This window comes from Temnothorax americanus, unplaced genomic scaffold, assembly GCF_048541705.1.
Source record: "Temnothorax americanus isolate GAGA-0224 unplaced genomic scaffold, ASM4854170v1 Scaffold24, whole genome shotgun sequence".
Lineage (NCBI taxonomy): Eukaryota > Metazoa > Arthropoda > Insecta > Hymenoptera > Formicidae > Temnothorax > Temnothorax americanus.
This window is the reverse complement of record NW_027509381.1, coordinates 1,411,844-1,436,507: the sequence shown is the minus strand read 5'-3', so window position 1 is coordinate 1,436,507 and position 24,664 is coordinate 1,411,844. Positions and strand designations below refer to the sequence as shown.

The window sequence follows — 24,664 nt, the reverse complement described above, 5'->3', positions numbered from 1 at the left end:
CTTCGACAAGTCACTTTTACCGGCTTCCCACGTTATTTTCCGCATAGCATAGCGCGAAGGAAACGCGCGTGGTTTTACGCGTTTTGCCAAACCATGCAGAAACGTAACTGTACTTTTAATGCAAAGCAACGCGAATCGTCTGTTACGTTGCACAGCTGCGAGAAATATTTTCGCACAAAGCGAGTTTGATAGTTTAACGTAAGCAAATATAACATTAAATTATTGTATATACATAAGTTTTATAAATGCACAAATTAATAATGCTAAATTATATGCATGGAATTTGTTAGAGAAATATCGTTTTCTATTAATATTAATAAATCCAATTAACTTCCTGTATAAATATATTTAATATTATCTATATTTCTCTATAATATATGAAAAGCATAATCAATACTTTATTCAAGTTAATGAAGCATTAAATAATCTGGTAACGACGAATCATTTAACTGTTATGATTCTAATCAGATTTTCAGCTTATTATTTCTCGCAAAGTACACCACAATAAAATCAATTTCCTAAAATTGTATGTATAAAAATTCTATGAATCTTCATTCTATACTCAATTCAATTCTACTATACAATTCCATTGAAATTCCATCACGTATTTTAATTAAATCCATGATTCCGCATATAACGTACGAGCAGCGAATATTAAGATTAAACGTATTAAAGCTCGTATTATATAAAAAGAGAGCTCTTATATTATTTTTCACTAAATCCAAAACACGAGACTATTTTTCTAAAACTCACCAATCTTTGTATAAAAATCTCTTCAAGCTTAAAATTCACTAACTTTTATTTTCTCAAGTTTCTAAACCCCAAGACTCACCAATTTTCGACAGAAAGCCTTTTAATCAAAGGGATTTACTAACTTCTGATCGAAAAATTTTAATTTTTCAACTTATCGATTTAGAATGTTCCCCACCTCTTGTTCCGTTCAATATCCGTTACCCTTTTTAAACCGGTTATAAATTATTCAATCACCAAGCGAATCATTTTCATCAAGCATTTCCGATATTTTCTACGACATCCATCCGAAATAATTCACTTTTTCCAGATGAACGACCTCAAAGTTCTCCGAGCTTCGAGAGTCGGTCGCGCCCGCCCTTAACCGGATTTTCTCACGAATTCGCGATAACAACCCCCGCTGACACCACCGGAGTCCGTCCGCCGTTAATTCCCGCAGTTGTTTAACGCTCGCAACAATCTGTTGCTTCGTCCGTGTCAATCGATCGGGTCGGGGAAGGCAAAGCTCTTCTCGGCCTTTCTCTCTTCGGGGTGTTCGCGCTGCGAAGCCACCCCCGTGAAACACCGGCGAGCACTAGCGGCGCGTTCTCGCGGGTCCCCGGAACCCGGTGACCGCGTTCGCGAGGGGCGGGAGGCGACGTGAGGAGGGGGACCGGCGGGGTGAGATTCGCCTAAGTGGCACCAGGTTCAACGAACTCGAGGGTCCTCGCCGGGATCTCGCGGGTCATTTCTCGATCGGTCACGGGGTCGATACAACCCCCCTCGCCGAGATTCTGTGCAGGTGAAGCCGCGGCCAGGTGGGGCCGCTCTCGCGACCGGGGGTGCCGGCGCGGGTGTTCGGGCGCTGGTCTCGGAGCGGTTGGAGAAGAGGGGATCAGAAAGGGATGGCCGAAACGGGGACGGGAGGGTGAAAGGAGAGAGGGGGCGGAACTCCCGACTGTTTACGTTGGGAAAACGGGGCGCCTGCGCGACCCTCGTCGCACGCAATCGATAGACTCTGACGTAGGAGATAGTCTCGCAACCTCGATTGACTGGCATTACATTGGGAAAGGGCAGGCGGACCAATTTGTCGTTGCCCTTCTCTCCTCTTCTCGCTACTCTTCGCCGCTTATCTTTTTCTTATCCAACTTTCCGCTGTTTGTTTTCTCATCGTTATACTTCAGCGCGTTCGATCTTTGTCCTGATCCAATTGTTCAATTATGACCGCTGTGTTACATGCGAACTAGTTTCTTGCATAATGATTTCTTTATGTTACTTGTTGATCAAGCTAATTCCAGATTGCAAGCTATTCGCAACAAAATTAGTATGGCGTACGTAAACATGTTCGAGATATGACATACTTCCTTTTTATTTTTATCACCAATGACACAAGTGTAAGAAACGTAAAAGATCGCTAATACCATTTTATTTCATCTAACAGGAATGATAGCTGTCAAGTGGGATTAATTTTACTTTCGTATTGCAAAAAGAATTTCATCCATCTCAAGGACACATTGTAGTTCTAAACCAAGTTTAGGATTAGCGCGGCGCATATCTTACGACTTATGATACATATTTCTGGTTGAATGACTCACCGGACAACAGCGGCAATTTCTGCAGTTCCCGATTTTTCGATATGTTAAACCTCGAGCTGCTTTGCCGTTTATCCTTTTTGATTACGGGTCCACCGGGTTGATACTTGATTTTGTTGATAAGTGTAGGCGGAGGCGGTGCATTGCCCGCAGGAGGTCCCCCGGTCACCTTGTTTGCCTATGGTAGATAAAAAATATTATGGCAAAAAAACTTGTAGATAATTAATGAATGGACAAAGTAATTATATACGATAAATTTTAGATGAAAAAAACTATAATTGTTTTTGATCATTTATAATAACTATAAATGAAGGGCTCTTTCTAAAGTCAATGACATATATGTGATTAAAATACTGTTAAAAATATTGTCATATATTTTTTATAAATATAATAAGTAACTTTTGATATATAAATAACGTCCAATCCATTCTCAATCGAGAATTGAGAAATCGCAATGTGTATTAAATCTAAATAGGAGTCTGTGATTAGTGTGCTTAATTCAACTCGGTTGTAGGTGAAAGATCGATCATTCGTTCGCGCTGATCAGATCAATATTAAATAAATGGAACGCCAGGAAGCGATATAAACTTTCCACGATCTATGGCAAGATATACTCTCTATAGGCACGTTATGCGTGCAAAAACTGAACGTGATCTCTTCATCTCTTTATCAGTATTGGAAAACGGAATGCCCCCCAAGTTCACGCTCATGTCCCATATAGTTTTTTTTTGACCAATAAAAAATTAATTTTTTTCTTAATAAAAATTTCGGAGCATATAATTTATCAGATATAATAAATTGGAGAGAGAAGTATAAAGAAACTTTCAATAAATAAAGTTTTCCAGATCCCCAATGCATAGTCTCTAATTAGTTTTAAATAACTTTAAAGTAATGAAGTGTTTAATTGGTAAGACATTTAATATTGAATACCTCGTGAATACTAATTGTAAGAACTAGAAATAAGCAATGCTCGTTGTAGCATATTGTTTAATTCTTTAGTGCAAATTTAAACAAGAATAATTTATTTATGTCAAGAATTGTTCACAAAATTAGAAAACTATGATTTACTCTTATTAGAATTTTTATATATTGAAAAATGAATGAGAGAGAATATTGATCTATTAATTTCATTTCACGTAAAATATATACTTCAACGAGAATTCTAATTAAATGTAACATTGTAGTGTAAGAAAGAATGATCCTTAATAATCTCACTATATAAAACATGTATGTATTGCATACATGATTCTTAATCACTTGACTTACTGGAGCGATAGAGGCGGCCGTGAACATCGCGGCGGAAAAAAACACGTTAACGAACAGAGAGAGAGAGAGAGAGAGAGAGAGAGAGAGAGAGAGAGAGAGAGAGAGAGAGAGAGAGAGAGAGAGAGAGAGGGGGAGAGAGAGAGAGAGAGAGAGAGAGAGAGAGAGAGAGAGAGAGAGAGAGAGAGAGAGCGTTTCTTTTAATCATCTTCGATCACAGTTAAGTAGGTTATTCGAATGAGAAAAGTTGTGGGCAGAAAAGCTTTGATTTATCTTGGATTGCGGTTAAGTCGGCCGAACAAGTGAACCACATTGGCGTCTCATAATGAATCCAATTCAGATCCCCTTCTTCTCGCTTGATTATACAAACCGACCAACTAGTTACGCGAGCTTTCATCATTTACTTTCTCGATCGTTCCGCTTTCGGAGTTTTCGCGCCTAACGTCGAATGTCTAAATTAGCAATTACTGACTTTTTCAACGGTGTTCTATATCGGCTGTATCGAGAGGCCAGACGAAAGAGTTCCTTAACGCAATTTTGAGGTAATCAAAAAGTTTGATCAAAAAGTTTGATCAAAAAGTTGACATAGAACTATGACCTATAAAAATTTTCAGATATCGGAAAACGTGAATTACGAAATTGGTTTATAATTAAATTTTGTATAAAATATATATTCTTCGACGAGAGTTCACTTCGGAGCTCGTTCGTCGAAATATCTAACGTTGAATGCATGATAAAACATTGCGTAATCAATAACGCATCTGCGCAGTATGACAGGTAATACACATACGCAAGTCAAACGCATTCTAAAGAGGTGTAGAGAGTAAAGGCCTGGACACACGAATCGACGGAAGACGTAAGACGTAAATCGTAAGGAAATCCACCAATCAGAGTCGACTATTCCCCTCTTTAAGAGGAAAGAAGAGGGGAATAGTCGACTCTGATTGGTGGATTTCCTTACGATTTACGTCTTACGTCTTCCGTCGATTCGTGTGTGAAGGCCTTAAAACGGAATGTGTGTCCGCAGATTGCGGATAAAAATAGATGTAAAACACGATCTGATGAACTATTACGAAGCTGCCGTCACTCGTCGTCGCGTCGTCGGTCTGTTTTCATGTCGCCGGTCGCTGTATCTTCAGAAGAATATGCGCATGCGATCACGTACCGCTTGATAAACAAAGTTGACGATCCTATACATCGCCTCCCAGCGAGACCCAGTATTTACTATTGTTCCGAGAGGGCTCAAAAAGTCCATAAAACGCGCGACATAAACGTGTGCGATATAATGCGGAAGTGGTTTCGCGGAATTGTCTCGCACGACACAAAGAGATTTAACAAACTCAAAAGATGCTTTTATAAAAATATTGTTTTCAAAAAAATAATGATATATTACAAATATATTACAAATTTAGAAATATTAAATTAAATATATATCCCTTATTAAAATAATAATGTATTATATATATTACAAATTAAAAATATATTCCCACTAACACAAATCCAAGGTCACGTTTATAATATAATAATTTTTATAGCATTAATCTTCAATAATACAGAGTATATTGAGAAAACTGTTCTACTTTTGCAGCGCGTATTACATTTTGAAGTAAATTAATTTTTGTCAATTGATCGGTTTTGCAGCGCATTATGGCTTATAACTAATACTTTTACGCGGCGAAAGGTCGATCAACGTTGAAGTTCACGGTCAAAGATCATCAACTATTGCAGCTCTTATTGTTCTACCAAGAATTTCCGCCTGAGGGACCAAGGGACGTGTAACATGCATTTCTTCCATCTTCCTAATGGTATTTCTCTCATTCATCACAAGTCATTCATTATTTTGAATGAATGTGGTGTGGTAACAGTAACGATAAAAGAGAGTGATTATGTGCAAAGTACATATACCGTTTACAGTTGCCCTGTTTTTAACGAAATGATTATTCAAATTCTAGTTTCTCAATGTCTATTTTTTGTCTCGTTAAGCTACCGTTAGATTCACCCTCTTTTAAAAATATTAATTTTTATAAGTATTAATTTTTTAAATTAAATATATACATCAAACTTTTGATATAATAAGCATGATATTCATAGAGCTATAATTTGCGGAATTAAAAACCTATATTTACTTCAGAATTCACGTAATCACTGTTGAAAATACAAAAGTTGCAATATACGTATTAATTTCCTCTGAAATATTTTTTTAATATTTTCACATATATATATATATATATGTGTGTGTGTGTGTGTGTGTGTGTGTGTGTGTGTAAAAATGTGTGTGAAATATATGCGCGAAATGGGTATAAAAAATAAAGTAATAAAAATATGTAACATATGCTGAAACAGTAGTACTAAAAAATTAAAAGATTATTGTTAGATATAATAAAGTCAACGTCTAATTACAAGTCGAATTTAATAAATCCAAATTTCATATCGTACGTATTCTTTTAATTTAATTTATCAGTCTATAAACAAAGGTTAATAAGAGTTAAGAAAGTCATTGATCTTCGCACCGAAAGGCTCACTGATTGCATAACGCGATAATTTTTTATATTTTCTAACTTGAACAAGTTCATCGGTGTATTATACTTTTATATGTCATTTAGAATTATGACGATACTCTGTATCGCTACAAAATTAATGCGCATTCGATACTGATCGTACGCAGTTATCTATAAACGTTTTATTTTGCTCAATCGAATAAACTATGTGCTGAAAAGCTGTCCTATCTTTAGTTATCGTATCGGTCACATCTGATAAATATATACGCTGATAAATCAGAAAAGATCTTGCTTTCCAATCGTCGCCCGTTAAATTGCGCGAGCAAGTGCAAAATAAAAGAATTATCTTCTTGGAAAGAAATTCAAGATAGCACTTCGGTACTTAATAATTGATAATGTCAAATGGTATTAAAGTAGGAAGTTCAAGCGATTATTGCAATAAATGTCGCGTAAATAAAAAGTGACAGTTCCCCACACACACAACGTTGCGTGAATATTAAATAAAACAGTAAAATGCTCTAATTGATGTACGAATTACAAGGTAGTCGTCTCGTCAGGGCATGTATTAGATAAAGTTTTCGATTTCGGATTTTATATCAAATTATACGATCAGCTTTGCAGTCGATTTTTTCTGTGGCTCCTTATACCGATTATTTACTCTAGAAAATCGATCTCGAAAATCACAAACTTTGCATTACTTCATACATTGCAGACGGCCAGAAAAAGAAGGCTCTATCACGGTTTCAATCACATATTTTCGCATTTTTCGATCAGATGAAGTGAGAAAAAAAACATTGCTTTTTGTACATTAGATTTCGAAGAATCCGATGCAACCATAAAATATATAGTTTACCGGAGATTTCGCTGCTAATATTTTAGTTTATTTTAGTGAAAATGCGGTAATCGAGCAGACATTTTTTGGTCGAGGTGAGGTTGGGAAGACTTGGCAACGCCGCTGGCTAATCACTGTAGTTGCAGGTTATGAGGCTCGTCTTTCTTAGCCGACGTGGATAGTGATTGACACCCCTGTCATGCGTTTTAAAACCCTTTCTCAGTAATTGTCAAAATTCAATCGAAAAGTATTTTTCTCATTTGTAACCTTTCTCGACGACTCGCATGATCAGCCGATCAAAACGGAGTCAAATGAAAAAAATCACATAATTTAGAAAAAGTAACATACTTCATAAAATTATTTTTCCCTTAGCAAAAATTGCCTGAAATATATTTCTGAACGTAAAAACCTACAAACAGTCACATGACTAGCACGTAACGAGACGCCTACCTTAATCGTGACGAAGAAAGTAGTAAACAACTGCTATGTATATAGTTAATATCTTGCGTGAAAAAGTATTTATTCCTGTAAAACGTGTATCATATCAAAAGATAAAAGTTTTTATTCACACGACCACGAATCGATATAGTTAAACTAATCGCACGATGACAACGCCAAGATATCCACACTGAGAAAAAAATATTTTAATCCAAAAAAATATTTATTAGGTGGCTCCTAATAGCATTATTTACTTACTTTTTACACATATTTATTTAGAATTAGATATTTTTATTTAATTGAAATTTAATTGAAATAAAAATATCTAATTCTAAACAAATATGTGTAAGAAATAAGTAAATATGCTATTAGGAGCCACCTAATAAATATTTTTTTGGATTTTTTTCTCAGTGCACAGAAAATAATCAAGGTCTTCCAAAGTTTATAAGCTTTTTTCAGATTCAGCCTTCAGTTCTTCGCTTTACAATCGCATATGCGACAAATTCATGTAAGGACGCAACATTTAATTTTATTGAATATTTGATAAGAGGACGTATCTCGTCCAAAACCGGTGCTGATGTGAGAAACCTGCCTTTTTCCTGAACACGTTCGCGAAGGCGAGCCCGCTCAACGTCTGCATTTTACTCTGCATACCAGCGTGCGACTTCCGGAACGGCGATCGGCCCAGGATCCTGACATTCACTATCGGCACAGGGCGGCAGCCAGCCGCGGCAGGAAAAACGGTCTCGCGGCGTCGCGGCGCAACATGATTCTCGCATTCGCGGTTCGCTCCCTTCTCACGGGACGAAGAGGATCTCAATCACACACGTCACACAGCCGTCGAACAGCCGATCCACTTTACGACGTACTACCGGGAATATCCGCTTTCTTCCCGCCGGCACCTGAGAGCGCATCCCCGAATGCATGCCTGAGAATATCCGCGCGAAATAACTCGAGGAACGTGCCGCGAATTTTTTTCCGTTTCAGGTCTAAAGTGTCAAACCGATTTTCCCGTCATTCAAGTGCATCCAGCCTGATATCTCGCGGAAAGGTTTTCTCCAGCAAAAAAAAAGAAGAAAAGAAAAAGAAAAAAACCGAGAAAGACTTAGATTATACACGCTCGTAGACGAAAAGTCGACTCTCGAGCTACAATCTTCACTCGATCTAGGACGTTCGTGGCGTCACAATGTTGTTATAGTGTTTGTCATAAAAGTTCAGGTTCGGCGATCGACGAGATAAACTATTTCAGCGATTAATAAGTGAGATAATAAGCGGCACGTGTGCGATCTATTTGCACAACAACGACAGATCCCCCTTCCCTGCCCCGCGACCAATTTACGCGCGAAAAGGCGGACGGGTGTATAAAAATAAGCCGGTGGTAACGAAGTATATCTGGGCGCGAGAGAAGTGGGCCTCCCCCTTATCCAAGATTAGGAAAAGCTGCCCGCCGCGCACGCTGCCCGCAGTCTTCTGTACTGGCGCTTCGGCACACGCGAAGTATTTTAGTCGACAATCGAAAGTGACGAGAGAGTAAATATTATCTTTCTGTCGCTTGGCCGTCACGCGATGTTTTGTAACTCAATACTCCCGAGTACCCATCTTTAAAAAGAAGCCTGGACGTGTGACGTAACTCTTTGCAGTTAACACCGATAACGTATCGCTACATTTTTCAAGAATTTCATTTTTCGTATTGAACGTGTCCTCCCCCTGGATTCTCCGTATCGCGTTGTCGTCGAATAAATTATCCAAGATTACAAGTCGTGTCGACGCATTACTGCATTATTAATCGTAACTTGATATTCATAATTACGTAACTTTGTACAGTTGCACGGTTTTTAATTTACTTCCTTTATTCAGCGTAATTTCTGCAAGTTTACGAGTCATATCTTCCGCGATCGTGAACAAAAGCACGCGTATATATTGCGGCAGATAAACAACTTTCGCAACGATAGAGCCGTCTCACCTGCGCGGGATCGAGTTTTATTTATCTCTCATACATAAAACATCGACTAACTCATGAGCGGCTCCGTGTCGAACGCAAAAGAGATCGCGCGAGTCGCGAGAAGCGGGCGAAAAGCGGGCGTTACCTCAGAGCCTCGTGGAACACGGGAGAATTCGCGGCATCCGCGCGGGCGAGGAGATATAAATATTCTCCACGCGGATGTCCAGCGCGGAATATTCTCGTGGAGGAGATCTCCGATCTGAGTCTGAGTTCGCGCGCGCCGACGACGAAGACGACGACGCAGCACTCGGGGATCGCACTACTCGCGGACGCGTCGCAAAGGAGGAACGTCACCTCTTCGTCCGATTTTCGTCCGAGAAATCGCCGACGACACTGTTTTCTCTCGCGCGCGCGCGCGCGAGAGAGAGTCCCTCCGGGCGAGAAGAGAACTCGCCTGTCGCGATGCCAGCGGCCGAGAGACAGAAAGAGAGGGAGAGGAGAAAGAGAGAGAAAAAAAATAGATAGACAAGACGTCGCGTAAGCGGAGGCGAGAGACGCGAAGCGACAGCGTCACCGACGTCGCGACGCCATCGAAGATCGTCCGAGAGGCGCTTCGCGGAGTCGAAGTCGGAGTCGGAGTCGGAGTTGAAGACGGCGACGGCGACGAGAGCGCACTGTCAGAGGCGAGCGGCAGGCGTGTACTCGTGACCGAGAATCAAGCAGCAGCCAGCCACTTGCGACACTCTCGTGTACACACACCGCAGGTTTTGGCGAGCGCGATCGGCTCTCGCGGCACGCCGTCGCCGCCGCCGCCACCGCCGCCGTCGGCCGATCGACGCCGATCGTTCAAGGCCACCACGTACGACCTTAACCCTCACGCTAATTACGAGAAATTACGTTTCATCTCTTCGGCGCACACGCACGCCTATATAGCCGATCGCGAGTTCTTCCCCGACGTTTTCGTTATGGTTATACGATCGGCATGAGAGGGTGGGAGAGATTTTGCTCCTGGACCAACCACAGGCTCTCTGGACAGCGTATAGGTGGGCCAGGAAATATTTTAGGACAAAATACTTCTCACGTTATTAAATGACATAACTAGTTAATATTCGGAAAACATTGAAACTTGAAGACGCATATATAGATGTACAACCATTGCAGTTTTAAGATTTTTCGAGTTTTATATTAAAAACAAGGATTTATTTTTGTTATTTAAAAATACAAAGTTGAAAAATGTTTAAATTTATTTTTACTTTGTTTAAAAGCTCTTTTTTAAAGCGGCCTTTTCAAATTTGTTGGAATATTTGTCACGGTAATAATTGCCGATATAAACGGTTGACATGCATCTTTATCCGTGCGACATATTGTTGCACAATATTAACAGAAATACATGTCGATAGAGCAATTATGAACGCGGCGAGGTCCTTTGTCCACGCCGGGCTCGCTTCCCTGTCGTACTTCATTTCCTAACAATGATGATGAAGCGGCTTTAGGCGCCGCGTGACGAAACGACAATGCCCGGTTACTATTTCTGAATACCTGTGGGAGGTGCAACGTATGCACGTGTCCTGCATGCGAAAGCCATGCAAAAACCGCCGGCTTGTCGTAGTCACATGCGATTATTAACGTGCGACAAAAGCGTGTATGTCACATATTTTGTTATGAGACATCCAATTTTTTTATTACTTATTGAGCCCAATTCGAATTCTTCCTCGAATTCTTCCTATCTATAACCCGCGACGGGATTTTAATCTTGAACGTGTAACGCAAGAGATTTCTAAACGTATCTTAAACGACAATTTTTTTAAAATTTTTGTTTTATAAAATAAAATAATTTATAATGAGAGACAGAAATATATGAAAAGCGTCGCAATCCAGAAAACATAATAATTGTCAAAATGGTCACAAATTAAATAATTTAACTTGGTTAAATGTTAAACAGAATTAACCCTCCATCTGTATACGTTTTTTTTTTATGTATACGTGAGTCTGTCACGTTTAACGATATTTTTCCTTACCTCAAAGTATTTAGAAAAATCTGAAAAAATTAACGAAACATCTGTCCACGTTGTAGTTGACGATTTTATAGTTATTTTGATAATCACCGTTTATTTAATATTTTCTGGCAGGCTTGCAGGTTTTACAATTACGAGCAGATATTATTTTGGCTCAAACGTCGTAAATTCACGTATACAGACGGAGGGTTAAGTGTCATCTGACAAGACTAAACAATCGGTTACTATATTTATAAGCAAAATGGACGTCCACGCAAAAACAACGATAACCCACATCTCTATGTAAATAATCTTGTAATCTACCATCCATTTGATCCATTTAAAACCATCTATCCGTGCGATCCATCTGAAATTCTCGCGTAAGGTGTCTGTAATAGTTGTGTTGTTTCTGCTTGTTATCAATCGCTTCATCATAATGCATTTCATAATTCAGCCGTGCATCGGAAAGAAGCTAATTTTGTTTTACAATTTTACCTTGCAATTTTCTTAAATATTGTATATGTGTTGGAGCTTTTCTTGTATCTCACATAATCAAACTCGACCCAGGAAAAACACTGAACAATTCTGTCGTCACAGCGTATACATATTATTCGACACGCATTAATTTCCCTTTATTAATAACATCCTCTCCATTGTTAAAAGTGTACACTTTGCGTAAAAAAAGACGATTGTTAAAAGCGTTTCGTTATAAATGTGTTGTTTCGCAGAGACTAAAGGCCGGTTTTCACACGCAATGATTGGTGGCGCCAACTGACTGGCATTCATTGGCGCCAGAACCAACTGGCAAACTCACAAGTGTTTACACAGTGATTGGCGTATAATATGGAAAATATTTAACATTTATTAAACACACAGTAAATGACAACAACCATATAACCTCAAATTTTGAGGTTATATGCTTTGGCCAATAACCGCCAGTAAACGCCACATTATTAGCGCCAGTTTAGTCCAGTCAAATTAGACAAAAAAAAGGCTTTTGCTCGGAAGTGAAGCGGTATCAATGAAACCTTTTTAGGGTTGTTGGGGAGATGTAGAAGAGCTTATTTCTGAGTTGTCGGGTTAATCGGACCGATGGGTTTTTAAGGAGGGGAGGGGGAATAAAAAATTTCGGTTTTTTTTGCAATAACTCGGCGAATTTTGACCGTACATGATTTACTAACCTTTCATTTTGTAGCTCTTTTAAAGCCCTACAATTCATTTCCTGAAGACCCTAACTTAAAATCAATATTTGTCGAGTTCTAGCCGGTGAAAGTGGGAAAAAATGTATTTTGTCGCGGTTTTTTGCGTTTATCTCGTTTCCATTAATAGATAGAAATGTGCCGCCACTGACAAAGTTGTAGGGCTTAAAGAGACCTACAAAACGAGAGGTCAGTCGTTCAGATTCGTTAAAAATTGAGCCCAGGAGAAGCCTTTGGAAGTCGCGCTTTTAACGCGTGGACGATCGTCGCCGGCGGCGGCCGGCGCGCCGCCGCGATGACGATCGGCCATGCGACGGCGCGTCGCATGTCGAGTCGAGTGCGCTCGGGACTCGCTAGAACTCGACAAATATTGATTTTAAGTTAGGGTCTTCGGGAAATGAATTGTAGAGTTTTAAAAGAGCTACAAAATGAGGGGTTATTAAATCATGTACGGTCAAAATTCGCCGAGTTATTGCGAAAAAACGAAATTTTTCATTCCCCCTTCCCCCCTTAAAACCCATCGGTCCGATTAGCCCGACAACTCAGAAATAAGCTCTTCTACATCCCCCCAACAACCCTAAAAAGGTTTCATTGATACCGCTTCACTTCCGAGCTCAAATGTCTAATTTGACTGGACTAGTTTGCATCAAGTGTTTACACTTGCATTTTTACTGGCATTAGTCGACTGGCGCGGCTTGGCGCCACCAATCATTGCGTGTGAAAACCGGCTTTATATCGCTTGCTAATGAAGATTATACTGTCCGATATCCGGATATCGCGGCGTCAGCCGTACGAGTTCTTCTCGGTTATTCGACGGGATATTTACGGAACATCGCTCTATCATTTCCTGGACATCGTGCATCGTGCCCGGTAATCGTCCGTAAATCGATTATCGCGATTCTTTGACATCGCGCCACGGCCTATCCGCAATTTGTCATCGCGTTACGGTGTGACGTGTGCTAAACCGGCGGCCCATTATCGCACGTCAATCTAACGAATAATCGTGGTGCATATAAGCGGCCGCGTTATATATCGCGGCACGGAAGTCGATTGCGGTTTCACGGGAAGCATAACTTTTCGTCGACCTGACGCTACAGTTATGCCGGCCGTGGCCTATTTTCGGAAACGATCCTGGAATTCCAAAGTGAAAATAATGCTGTTATACACGAGTGACGCCTCACACGGATCATCGCCCTTCCGCGCGGCCCTTAAATGTGTATCTATGTCGACACTCCCACGCTCGATCTCTTACGTATTCTATGAATGTATTCTCAGGCGGTTAGTCAATTTTTAATCGTCATATCGGAAAAATCATTTAAACCTCTCGTCTCAGTCCCCTGAGTCCCTTCCGTTGAATAAAGCTCGAGTCGCCGTAATGGATGAAATTTGTACGTTCTACTTGTCTATGCGTCAAATATTTTTCCATGAGTTTTTCCTAATAAATTTTTTATATTTGATGGCATCTATAGTATAATAAAAATCTCAGATCAGCCCATTTTTCCTCCGGGACTGACATTAAATTAATTTCTTCGCGATTACTCTTTTAAATTATAAATCCCAAATCCTTAAAAAAGAACACTTCATACACGCAAGTGTATATTATCTGCTTCTTGAACGTGACCCCAAAATCTTACGCTATTTCGAGCATAACCCTGCAATTCCTCTTTTACTTGTCGACTCTCTCGCTACAAAATCTCGCAACTTTCGAAAAAGGCCGTAGCTAATTTCGCGCACCTGGACCCTTCGGTAGGCCGCCGAAAAAGCTGTCGGCGCGAGAGACACGGAGGTGCCATGGAATGCACCATCGGTATTCACTATTATTAGCACGCTTTCTATTTGCACGTCGCTCGAAATAAAGAGAGAGAGAGAGAGAGAGAGAGAGAGAGAGAGAGAGAGAGAGAGAGAGAGAGAGAGAGAGAGAGAGAGAGAGAGAGAGAGAGAGACACACACACACACACACACACACAGACAGACACAGTTCTCCACCGCATGACTGGTTTTATCGGGTAGGCGGGACAACCAACGAGATTTTTTGTGTGATCTCATTAACGAGAGCGTTGCACACGCCGCAAGGAAAGAATTCACAGTCCCCGAAAATAAGCACGGGGCGCGACGGAAAGTCACATGCTTTTGCCACGTCCCGAAATTCCGATCGGTTCCCTCTCGACGTGATATCTTGCGAGGCAAATGTTATCTCTATCCCGTTTTCGACTAAAATATCCAGCCACGAATAATCGCCGAGTTAAAAATGATCGGATGATAGCTGCCGTTAACGTAAATAAAGAAACATCTAGTTCCGTGAAGTTGGCACCCGACTTTAACAAAATGAATTAAAAAAAAAAAAGGAAATTGTAGAATTTTCTTTGTAGTTGTTTGTAGTAACAATAATTTCGTTTGTAGTTTTACCGATTTTGCAAAAACAAAGATTTTTAAAAATCACTCTTGCCTAAAATTGAGATATTTGAAATTTGCTTGCGTCATGTGTTTTAGAATTGTTTGTAGTTGTTTGTAGTAACAATAATTTCGTTTGTAGTTTTATCTATTTGAAAATAACAAAAAATTTAAAAAATCACTCTTACTCAAAATTGAGATATTTGAAATTCGCTCGCGCCATGTGTTTTAGAATCGTTTGTAGTTGTTTGTAGTAACAATAATTTCGTTTGTAGTGGAATAATTTAAAAGTTGCTCTGTACTGGCGCTATACGTTTTTGTCAGACAACTACAAACGATTCTAAAACACGTGGCGCAAGCGGATTCGAGATATCTTTAAAATTTACAAAGATACGTAATTTGTTTATTACAAATACATTGCAACTTTTAAATTATTCCACTACAAACAAATATATTGTTACTACAAACAACTACAAACGATTCTAAAACACATGGCGCAAGCGAATTTCAAATATCTCAATTTTAGGCAAGAGTGATTTTTAAAAATCTTTGTTTTTGCAAAATCGGTAAAACTACAAGCGAAATTATTGTTACTACAAACAACTACAAAAAAATGCTACAATTTCCTTTTTTTTTTAATTTATTTTGTTAAAGTCGGGTGCCATTCACGAAACTGAAACATCTTCATATTGAACGCGAAGAAAATCGAAGAAATGCTAAATTATACGTATAATCACAGTTACCTTCGCTAGAATTTACGTTATTATTGCCGCTTGGTTGTATTTTATTTATATTATCACGCTGTGCGCGCGTAGCCTTTACGACGCTATTTACGTCCATTTCTACCAATGCAGGTTAACTTTAGTCTCGATTTAACTCACTTTTTACGTCCCTTTTCTAGTTCTAAAAGTTAGACAAAAATAAAAAGTGAGTTTAAACCGAGATCATTTAAAGTTAATCTGCATCGGCGGAAATGGACATTAATTGCGTAGCGCGGAAATTTTCGGCAAGGATCGCCTCGCCCGCAAAATTACGCGTAAAAGCGCCACGACAAAACGGCGGTCGTGTATACGCACATCGGTCCAACGCATATATATGTATGCGATATACAAAGTGTTCGTGTTAATGCGCGGCGCAAATTGCATCACTTCGAACGAACGTACTAATGCGATTTCCACTCTAGCGCATCGCGGCCGCATCGCTTCGAGAGAGAGAGCGAGAGAAAGAGAGCTCGCCGTCGTACAATTTTTCCTGCGACACTTATTTTAGAAATACGTCGCGTCACGTGTGCGCGACCGTCGACGTCGTCAGAAGTCGGCCAACGCTGCCAAAAGAAAGAAAGAAAGAAAAAAAGTATCGCGTGGTGCGTGCGTACGTACCCGAACTGGCCGTTGACAAAATTCGTGTCTCAATAACCAGAGCACGCGAGCCTTTAACTTTTTCGCACGCATCTCACACTCACAGTTCAAGTTTGACATGATCACGTGGCGACGAATGCGCGGCGTCAAACGATAGCACAAGGATATCCACAAGAACGTGCGCACGCAGGTACGTGTGTACATACGTACGTTTGCGTCGTGCGTGCGTGTGCGTACGTATGTATGTGTAACATGTTTGGCATCGGATCAATGCGTGCTTCATGCCATTGATCGCCTCTGTACAATCATCGACGGGAGAAGTGAAAGAGGGAGAAAAGTTCGATAGATCTATATCGGGACGATTCTGCAATTATTTAAGATTTATGGAAATCCTCGTCGACTTCCTCGGGATTGCTTATTCATCGGCGATCGATCTGCGACAAGCGCTATTATTTTGATAAATGAGTATTTAAATAACATATCGTATAAAAATAAGGTAGAGTAAAAGAGCGCGATCCTCGTTTCAGGATCTTCACAGCTGAACAGAATGAGCGAGGCGAAACCACGTATGTTAACGATGCAAATAAACATTTACGTAACGCCACGTTATCGTTACGTGCGTAAAATTAACATGTGACATTGATCCTACATCGATATATCGATGAGATACGAAACGTCAAATTAATGCGCGATCGGAGATAAACTTAATGTTAATAGAAATTATGCTAAGGAATTATGCAAAGTGGTTTTCCTGCGCAGCTGAATTTTCATAGAAGTAGAGCGCAACTTAATTCTGAAATATTATTATTTATTATTCTGCATAAAAATTTGCGTCATATCACTGATACCAGAATAACAAAATCAAGATGTTAATTTGTTAATAAAATATGGTTCAGGTCAAAAAACGTAATTTGTTACGGTATTAAGTTATGGTATTAGTTGGTAAAAAAAATCATGTAAACGTGCTAATGTTGGAAGTTGCACAATTATTTATATATATTAAAATTATATAAATTAAAGCTGCATTTTCGATAGATCGCATATAAAATGCTGAAATGAGTCGAAACTAAATTTACGACGCAAATGAAAAATGTCACGACAGTAATAAATATATTTATTTCACTAACTATACTGGCATTAGACTGCCACGAAGAAATAATTAATGCCTAATTGCCATTGTTTTTATCGTACCTGCCTATTTGTATCAATACGCATGAGTGGCCGTGCCTTTTTGTAACATTATACGGCGTTCGTTACGAATCGAGTTGGACAAAAGTCGATCACTTAATCAATGGGTCTGTTTTCTATTGTTGAACTGCGGCTGCACTATATAGAGAAGTTCAGAGTTTATCTTTTTTACTACACATTGGAAGGAAAAAGATAAACTCTCAACTAGTGCAGCCAGTTCAGCAACAGAAACAGACTCTATGTTGCACGATTTTTTTGTAAACAAATAGATTAAGTTTTAGATTTTGTAAATTCCTATATTGATGTTTTGGTTCGATGCTATTAAATTTTGTTATTAGATTTTACTAACTTTATTTACACATGGCGAACATGTAAAATTATTCGATTAACATGATATATGTCTATTCCTTTTAAATTTCTTAATACTTGTTCTCAATTATTGTATCTGAGTCACTATTTAAAATGACTTTGACAAAATTCCGATTAATTCAATGGCCATTAAATGGACAGTTAACTTATCAAAAAATATCTACAATATTTTGTTACCGTGGATAGAATTATTAATTTTTTGTTACACTGAACTTTAACGTGAAAAAAAAAAAATTAAATTGAGAGCAACGAATTATACAATTGGAAATTTTGCTGTAATCTAATTGAACGAATCACGAATTAGGTGAATCAAATTTTGGTCAAAACTGTTTTTAAATTTTGTTTGTTTAATATTAAATAGCTATAAAAAAATAAACATTACGAGTTAGTCGATTATTATTAATGTTTTAGAGATATTGTCGATTATGGAAAATTGTTATTTTTGGAAATTGATTATTTGGACGCCAACATTGTCCGTCCTTAGTTATATGAGCTTCGTTAGCGTTGCAGGTGCGCCATCTAGCCCGGTATTGTTTCAACCCCGACGCGATAACTTTCGTTATCTGACTGCTCGACGAATAACGCTCGCGGTTAAAACGCTCATTGAATAACGATATCGATAATAAGTGGCTCGTTGCAAGCACAAAATATAATACATTTCTAGCTTTAGCCGCTACTAAATGTATTTATCGCCCTATAGTAAGAAACTATACCAAACACGAGAGAGAAATGCGGCGACAAAAATACTCTATCGCTATATTAAAAAATATATAATAAGATTCATAGTTTAAAAACAATCTAGAGAATCTATAGTCATTCTTCCCGCTAATCATTTTTGGACAAATATCAAGATCATCTTTTTGATACGATGAAATATACCTGATTAGGATGGTATCTGTTTAAGAAAAAGCAGTAAAATAATTGTTAATTCGATATAAGCTTATTAACGATCGCTTAATTAACGATATTAAGAATACAATACTTCTGTCATCGTGCCACTGTGGTATTTGAAAAAGATACCATATCAAATTTGCAGCAAATTGAAGCACAAGGATAAGGCCTCCACAATTTGCTACTTCTAATCAATGGCTTACATACTTCGTAAGAACCTGAAAGAAGTTATATAACTAAAAAAACGAAATACATATATATTACATCAAATATCATATTTGTTAAATTATACAAGATATTCAACGCGTACGGCACGATTGTATTTCACGTCTATTTTAATCTCCACGTTTTGCGTGAATCATATTCCGCGTATATTTATAAACTATAAAGCATCCGTGAAAGAAAATAGATTTCGACCACGAGAAACTGTCTTTCTCTTTCGCTTCCCGCATTATCAGTACGCTATTATATTTATAATATTGGTTACATAAATATTCTTTCACAATCAATAATCACAGCCATATAGAAGTTGCAAATCATATTAATACAAATTATATAAACAGCACGTAGTGTGCGAAATCGATGAATCTATCAGCGCAGAGAACAAGGTACGCTGGTTATTTCTTGAAAACGGTACACCACATGCTCCGACAATCAATGTACTACAAAGATAGCCCAGTTGTAGAGATAACTTCTTCCGATTTCTTCCAACACGGACCCGCTTTACAATTCTTTATAAAGCAGGTCCGTTGAATTTTTTATATAATTTACAATTCTTTATAAATTCACGAGACGCCGAGTATCCGGAATCCAAGCGTCCGACGCATCCGGTGCGTACGCACGCGACGTACTCGCGTCCGCGGTAGCGGACATAAAGCAAGTGAAAGATGCAAGATGTCGGGTCGGCCATGCGGCCGACTTGTCACCGTTGCAGTTCGCCGGAATGCGTTTTGCCGTCGGTACGCCCCGTTAAAACGGGGACAGCGCGTTGCGCGAAGTCGCACGCGGCGGCTCGTGGACACTGACAATCCGCGATGACAGGAGGAGTGACACACGCACGCACGCACACACACGCACGCACGCACACACTCTCTCACTCGCTCTCTTTCTCGCGGCGAGACGGGAGAGAGACGGTGGGAGAAAGAGAGAGCGAGAGAGAGGGACAATATAACCTCACCTCGTCAACGGCGTCGACGTCCTTGCCATTCTTCGTCTTCTCCTTGCCGCTCTTCGCCGTCTCCTGGAACAGAAGCGGAGTGAGTGCCGGGCGGTGTTGAACTCCCGGCGCGTTCGCACTCCGCGACCCGTTTGTAACGCGCGGGGTTACAGATATCGAATTCGCGAGAAAGGAGGAGAAAGAGAGAGAGAGAGAGAGCGTGACAGCGGGAGAGCGCGTCGGTGTGAGAACGCACACGGGTTCGAGAAGAGATTCGAGAGAAGGTTAAAATACCATTGCGCTCGTTCCGGGCGCGCGGCCGAGTGAGCAGCAGCAGCACGCGTCTCCGTCGTCCCCGTCGTCGCCGTCGCCGTCGTCGTAGCCGTCGGTGATAGAGGCGAGCCGTAAAGCAAAGCACGAGCCGATCGCGCAACGCGCGCGCGATTAATCCCGGTCGGTGGCGAGAAGAGCCGAACGCCGAACTCGAACGGCCAGCGCAGCAGCGCACCGAGCGAGCGCACGACGTCGGCCAGAGAGTCGCGCGGAAAACAGAGAGGGCGGTCGGTCTCGTGCGCGCGCGCGCGCGCAGTGCGCGCACGCGGGCGACTCGGACTCAGAAATCGGGATCGGGTCAAGAAACCGGAGTCACGCTACATCCTCTCCTCGGGTGGCTGAGAAGATCCGCCCGCCGGGGTTGTTCCCCCTCGATCTCCCTCGCCGTCTTCCGACGCTCCTATCTCTCTCTCTTCCCCCCGCTCCGTCTCGCTCTTTCTCGTTATTCCTTTCTCTCTTTTCTTTCCTTCCTATATTCTTCTCGGTTTCGCGTTCGCGCACACCGTCGCCAACCACCTCCACCACCGCACCGCTACCGTCGTCCGCCCGGATAGGACGAGCGAGTTCCGCGCGCGCACGATGAACAACAAAACCGCGACGACGGCGACGGCCGATTATCGCGGCGGACGTACCTTGTCCTTCCTCAACCGGTTCGGCATTTTATCGCCGCGGCGCCGGTGTCGGGCTACGCGATTACGAATCCGATGCACGCGAGCGAATCCGGGCGGCGATCGAGCCACGGCCAACCGCGCGTGTCGGCGTGCACTCTGCACTCGTGGATCGCGGATGACCGTAGACCGTAGACCGCGGTGACCGGTGACCGCGGGCCAGCGAGCCGACGCGCGTCCGCGGTCCGCGACGCCTATTGGCCGGATCGGACTCCGGCCACTCTGGGCCACTCCGGGCCCTCGGGGGGGTCGCGCCGGTCGCGGACGTTTATCGGCGCGATTGTCCGCGGCCGCGGCCCCCCACGAAAACACTCGGAATTTCGAATTGGCGCTCGATCTCGCGTGGATCATAAACGCCGAAGATTTTTGTCTCACGACGACACTGATTATGCGCGATGAAAAACGTTAATTGAAGACTTGCCATTAGCCCCCGTTTCAACCTCTTCTTTCGTTTCCCTAATCCTGCCAATTTTAATTCCCGTTAAGATTAAAGTGATGTACAATATGATGTTAAATGTGTTCGGCAGCTCTACTGCTCTTTTGAATTTTGTCCATTTGTATTTTTTTTTTGACGCCACGAAACAATCTTGGCAAGATGGACGCCAAAGCGACGAAATTACTGCCGAGCGCGGGAAATTTTGAAAACGTAATCGTTCGCGGTTCATGAAAGGACTTTACAAAAAAAGTATTGGCGCAGGACGCTACAACGGTTCTTGATATCTCTATATTTATTTCTTCATCTAACTTCCGAGACGTGCGTTCGTCGATATGTTCGTTGATATCTACGACACGATTATCTACGACATTAATTAATCTCATTAAAGTTAAGATTAATTTGTACAATTATTGGAAGAATTTAACCCCTTAAGAATTATGGTAATAGATTTTAAATAATTACACAATTATATTTTTCTTTCTTGGAAATAAAATCTAAAAATATATATAGGCTAAAGCGACAACGTGCAAAGAAGCCATTCAGAGATGGGAAGAGAAAACGGGACTGGTCGCGAGCGAGCAAAAAGAGATAATTTTATCCTTCCAGTGGCCTCCGATTGAGAGAATGGATAATAGTTTGGCAGCGTTAATTAACGTCGAGTTTGTTTTTAATCAATTAACGATAGCGTGAAAAATTTATATAGATCACATACATCGATTAAATTATTTCTTTGAAATATTCCTAGGAAGCTATCCTTATCGACAAACGTAATAGAAAAGATCAGCGGTATTAATTCGCTGAAATACCTGAGAATTTTGTCTCTCAGCAGAAACAATATCAAAACGTTCTCGGGATTGGAGGCGATTGGTGACCATCTGGAGGAGTTGTGGATATCCTATAACTTGATTGAAAAGATCAAAGGCGTCAATGCTCTCAAAGCGCTCAAGGTTTTGTACATGGGCAACAATCTGGTGAAAGATTGGGCGGAATTTAATCGCCTGCAGGAGATACCTAATCTTCAAGATTTGTTGTTCATTAACAATCCTATATGCGAGAACATGGACGCGGAATCGTGGCGCGCGCAAGTTGTCAGGCGATTGCCTGGGTTGAAAAAACTCGATGCGATACCAGTCGTGTATGCTGCGCGTTCTTTAATATTTTTTATATATGTATGCTACGCCGCTTCGCGTAGGTCATATTTAAAGAAAGATTTCTTCCCCTCTTTCAGGCACGCAGGCGAAGATTGAACTATTAAAGGACTATTAAAAATAGAGATTATCAATTGGAGTAGATTTGCGCGTTGCAAGTAAAAATTTATATTTACAAGATGAGTTATTTCAATGATAAAATTGTTACAAAAACAACAATAGCTTATAATGTTTCTAGCTATTCCAATATATAAATGATATTTGTACCGTAACGATATTTATTTTTCTATTTTAGTAGACACCTAATAATTTTCGACTTTTATGTCGTTGAGACCAAGTTCTTCATTTTGCTCGAAACTTCTATCGTACTTCGTGATCTTTAATCTATCGTCGAGTCCATCGTCGGATAGACTTTGCACGTAGCTATTTCCGGCTGGATCATCTAAAATTAAGGTCAATTTTCTTTGACCATCCAAAACTTCCCCTAACCGCGCGATAAACGTGTTCATCCTGTTCACGGTTTCCGAATCACTGCTATCTCCGGTGAAAGTTATCGACGAAGACAACTGTTCTTTCATCGCTGCTACGATTCCTTCGACGGTCGTGAATCGACCGCCCAAAATGGCTGGACCGACCTCTAACTCGAGCTCGGGTATCTCCATGTCGCAGGTTTCGGATTTCAGGAGATCGCGACTGAAGTCTTCCTTGCCTGTTATCGTCACTTCAATTCTGACTCCTTGAGGCTCGATCCCGCCGCCGCTTTTCACCTCGTTAGTTCTGTGACCACAAGACTCGCATAGCGTGGCCATTATAATAACCTCTTTAAAATGTGGTATATCTTAATATTACATTAAGGAAAAAATTCACAACATTTTTGCAATTAAAGATATTTCCAAGTACTAGCTAACAACGATAAAATATTTCTTTAATAGCTTAATATATTAAGATTCATTCTTTTATCCTCTCAACTTCCATATTAGGATTCTAATATTTAATAAAAATTTAATCTAGTCACGTATAATTAAAGGATACTTGTCAGTTTCATATTTGTCTCGCAAGGACTGTTGCAGTCTGGACAATTGGTACGAATAGAATGCACCTCACCCTCAATTTCCTCCAAAGGATATTCCCCTTCCTGTATGGGTTCCAGTAAAACATCTTCATTATCAGAATAAATCCCTAACGTATGATTCTGTTCTGTCGTTCTCGTGAAATATGTTATAGTACACTGGCTATCTTTGATCGGTGCTTTTGGATTCTCCACGTGACAGTTTCCTGAAATATCTTCAAAGATGACGGTAAATGGTTCATCTAATATCTTCAACGCGCGTAATTTGCTAATAAATATATCTATCTCGATTGCGGTGTCTGGAAATTCTTCCCGACGCCTGGGCTGATCCTGCTCCAACGCGCTAATGCTCCTGTCGATTATCCCTTCCACGGTCGTGATCTCTCCTTTCTGGGTCTGCGCGGGGATCTCAAAGTCCAAGTGAGGTATACGAATGCCGGTGTAGTCAGATTTGACCGCTTGGCGATTCAGATCCTGCGGCGTTGCAACTTGCAGCGTTATCTTGATCCCCTTCTCCGCTATCTTACCGCCACTCTGGATCTCGTTATTCCGATAGCCGCAGTGCTCGCACTCGAAGGACATGAGCACCACATCCTTGTAGTGTGGGATTTTCGTCAACAGCAACCGGGTAATCCCCTTTCAAGAGTAAAATATCGGTCAGAGAACGCAACGCTCTAACGAGAAACACTTTCAGGCTCGAAATTGATTAACGCGAGGGATTTACTTACGTTCTTGCCGCACTCCATGCACAAGCTCTCGATCTCCGTGATTTCCGGCTCCAGATCATTAGCGGACAGTTCGCAAAAGATCGGCTTGCTCCTCTCATTTTCCGTCCGTTCTCTACCGGATGCCATTTTTTTGAGGGGGTTAGGTTACTCCGACTGGGTACGGAGTAGGAAAGCGCCTTTAATCCTGCCCTTTATCTAACGCGAAAGATTCTTAAATCATGTACATACACTCCTAAATCGCTTTAGTAATCCTCTTGACGAAACTGAATATGACTTTCATCTCAGCGGATGCCATTTCTCACTTCGAGGTTAGGTTAGGTTCGACGCACGTGCGTACCGCGTATATCGATGGTCGCGCGAAGTCAGCTGTCAGTCGTCGCGTTATCGACCGAGGATATCCATGGATATCCCTAGCTCGATAGCCGTATGTCAACGATTCGTG

At 40.8% G+C, this 24,664-nt stretch overlaps 3 protein-coding genes and 1 long non-coding RNA gene across 9 annotated transcripts in view; 2 read left to right on the top strand and 2 right to left on the bottom strand.

The window, feature by feature from the left end:
• LOC143898595 (serine/threonine-protein phosphatase 2A 56 kDa regulatory subunit gamma isoform) overlaps positions 1–20,888 on the bottom strand; it is a 28,797-nt gene extending 7,909 nt beyond the window's left edge. Inside the window, exons 1-3 of one of the 6 annotated variants that reach the window (XM_077408179.1) lie at positions 20,806–20,888; positions 19,862–19,924; positions 2,325–2,499 (exon numbers count right to left, since the gene is read on the bottom strand). In XM_077408179.1, coding sequence (XP_077264305.1) covers positions 2,325–2,499; positions 19,862–19,924; positions 20,806–20,832 — 265 coding nt within the window. In that variant the 5' untranslated portion in view covers positions 20,833–20,888. Of the gene's footprint in view, positions 1–753; positions 1,341–2,324; positions 2,500–7,944; positions 9,990–16,257; positions 16,385–19,861; positions 19,925–20,134; positions 20,769–20,805 lie in introns of those variants that run through there. The other 5 variants (XM_077408175.1, XM_077408174.1, XM_077408176.1 and 2 more) reach the window with 5 other exon arrangements.
• LOC143898608 (uncharacterized) lies at positions 16,292–18,032 on the top strand. Its single transcript, XR_013257263.1, has 2 exons — positions 16,292–16,426; positions 16,764–18,032. It is a non-coding gene; the product is annotated as an uncharacterized LOC143898608 (long non-coding RNA).
• Positions 20,889–21,436: 548 nt separating the features above from the next.
• Positions 21,437–22,524, top strand: LOC143898868 (dynein axonemal light chain 1). The gene is made up of 4 exons (XM_077408650.1): positions 21,437–21,487; positions 21,788–21,936; positions 22,023–22,412; positions 22,506–22,524. The coding sequence occupies exons 1-4, from the start codon at positions 21,437–21,439 to the stop codon at positions 22,522–22,524; spliced, it is 609 nt and encodes a 202-aa protein (XP_077264776.1).
• A 52-nt stretch (positions 22,525–22,576) lies between these two features.
• Positions 22,577–24,616, bottom strand: Zpr1 (zinc finger protein Zpr1). Its single transcript, XM_077408184.1, has 4 exons — positions 24,451–24,616; positions 24,223–24,375; positions 23,458–24,130; positions 22,577–23,263 (listed from the first exon to the last, which is right to left on the bottom strand). The coding sequence occupies exons 2-4, from the start codon at positions 24,346–24,348 to the stop codon at positions 22,728–22,730; spliced, it is 1,335 nt and encodes a 444-aa protein (XP_077264310.1). The 5' UTR covers positions 24,349–24,375; positions 24,451–24,616; the 3' UTR covers positions 22,577–22,727.
• Between the last annotated feature and the right edge of the window lie 48 nt (positions 24,617–24,664).

Excerpts from the sequence above, each read along its gene's own strand:
- Zpr1 (XM_077408184.1), bottom strand. The coding sequence starts at position 24,348 with ATGGCATCCGGTAGAGAACGGACGGAAAATGAGAGGAGCAAGCCGATC. Across the intron at positions 24,131-24,222 it reads GCATGGAGTGCGGCAAGAAC|GGGATTACCCGGTTGCTGTT; the intron begins GTAAGTAAATCC and ends TACTCTTGAAAG. Across the intron at positions 23,264-23,457 it reads GACAAATATGAAACTGACAA|ATATACCACATTTTAAAGAG; the intron begins GTATCCTTTAAT and ends TGTAATATTAAG.
- LOC143898868 (XM_077408650.1), top strand. The coding sequence starts at position 21,437 with ATGGACGCCAAAGCGACGAAATTACTGCCGAGCGCGGGAAATTTTGAA. Across the intron at positions 21,488-21,787 it reads GCGCGGGAAATTTTGAAAAC|GCTAAAGCGACAACGTGCAA; the intron begins GTAATCGTTCGC and ends AAATATATATAG. Across the intron at positions 21,937-22,022 it reads GCAGCGTTAATTAACGTCGA|GAAGCTATCCTTATCGACAA; the intron begins GTTTGTTTTTAA and ends AAATATTCCTAG.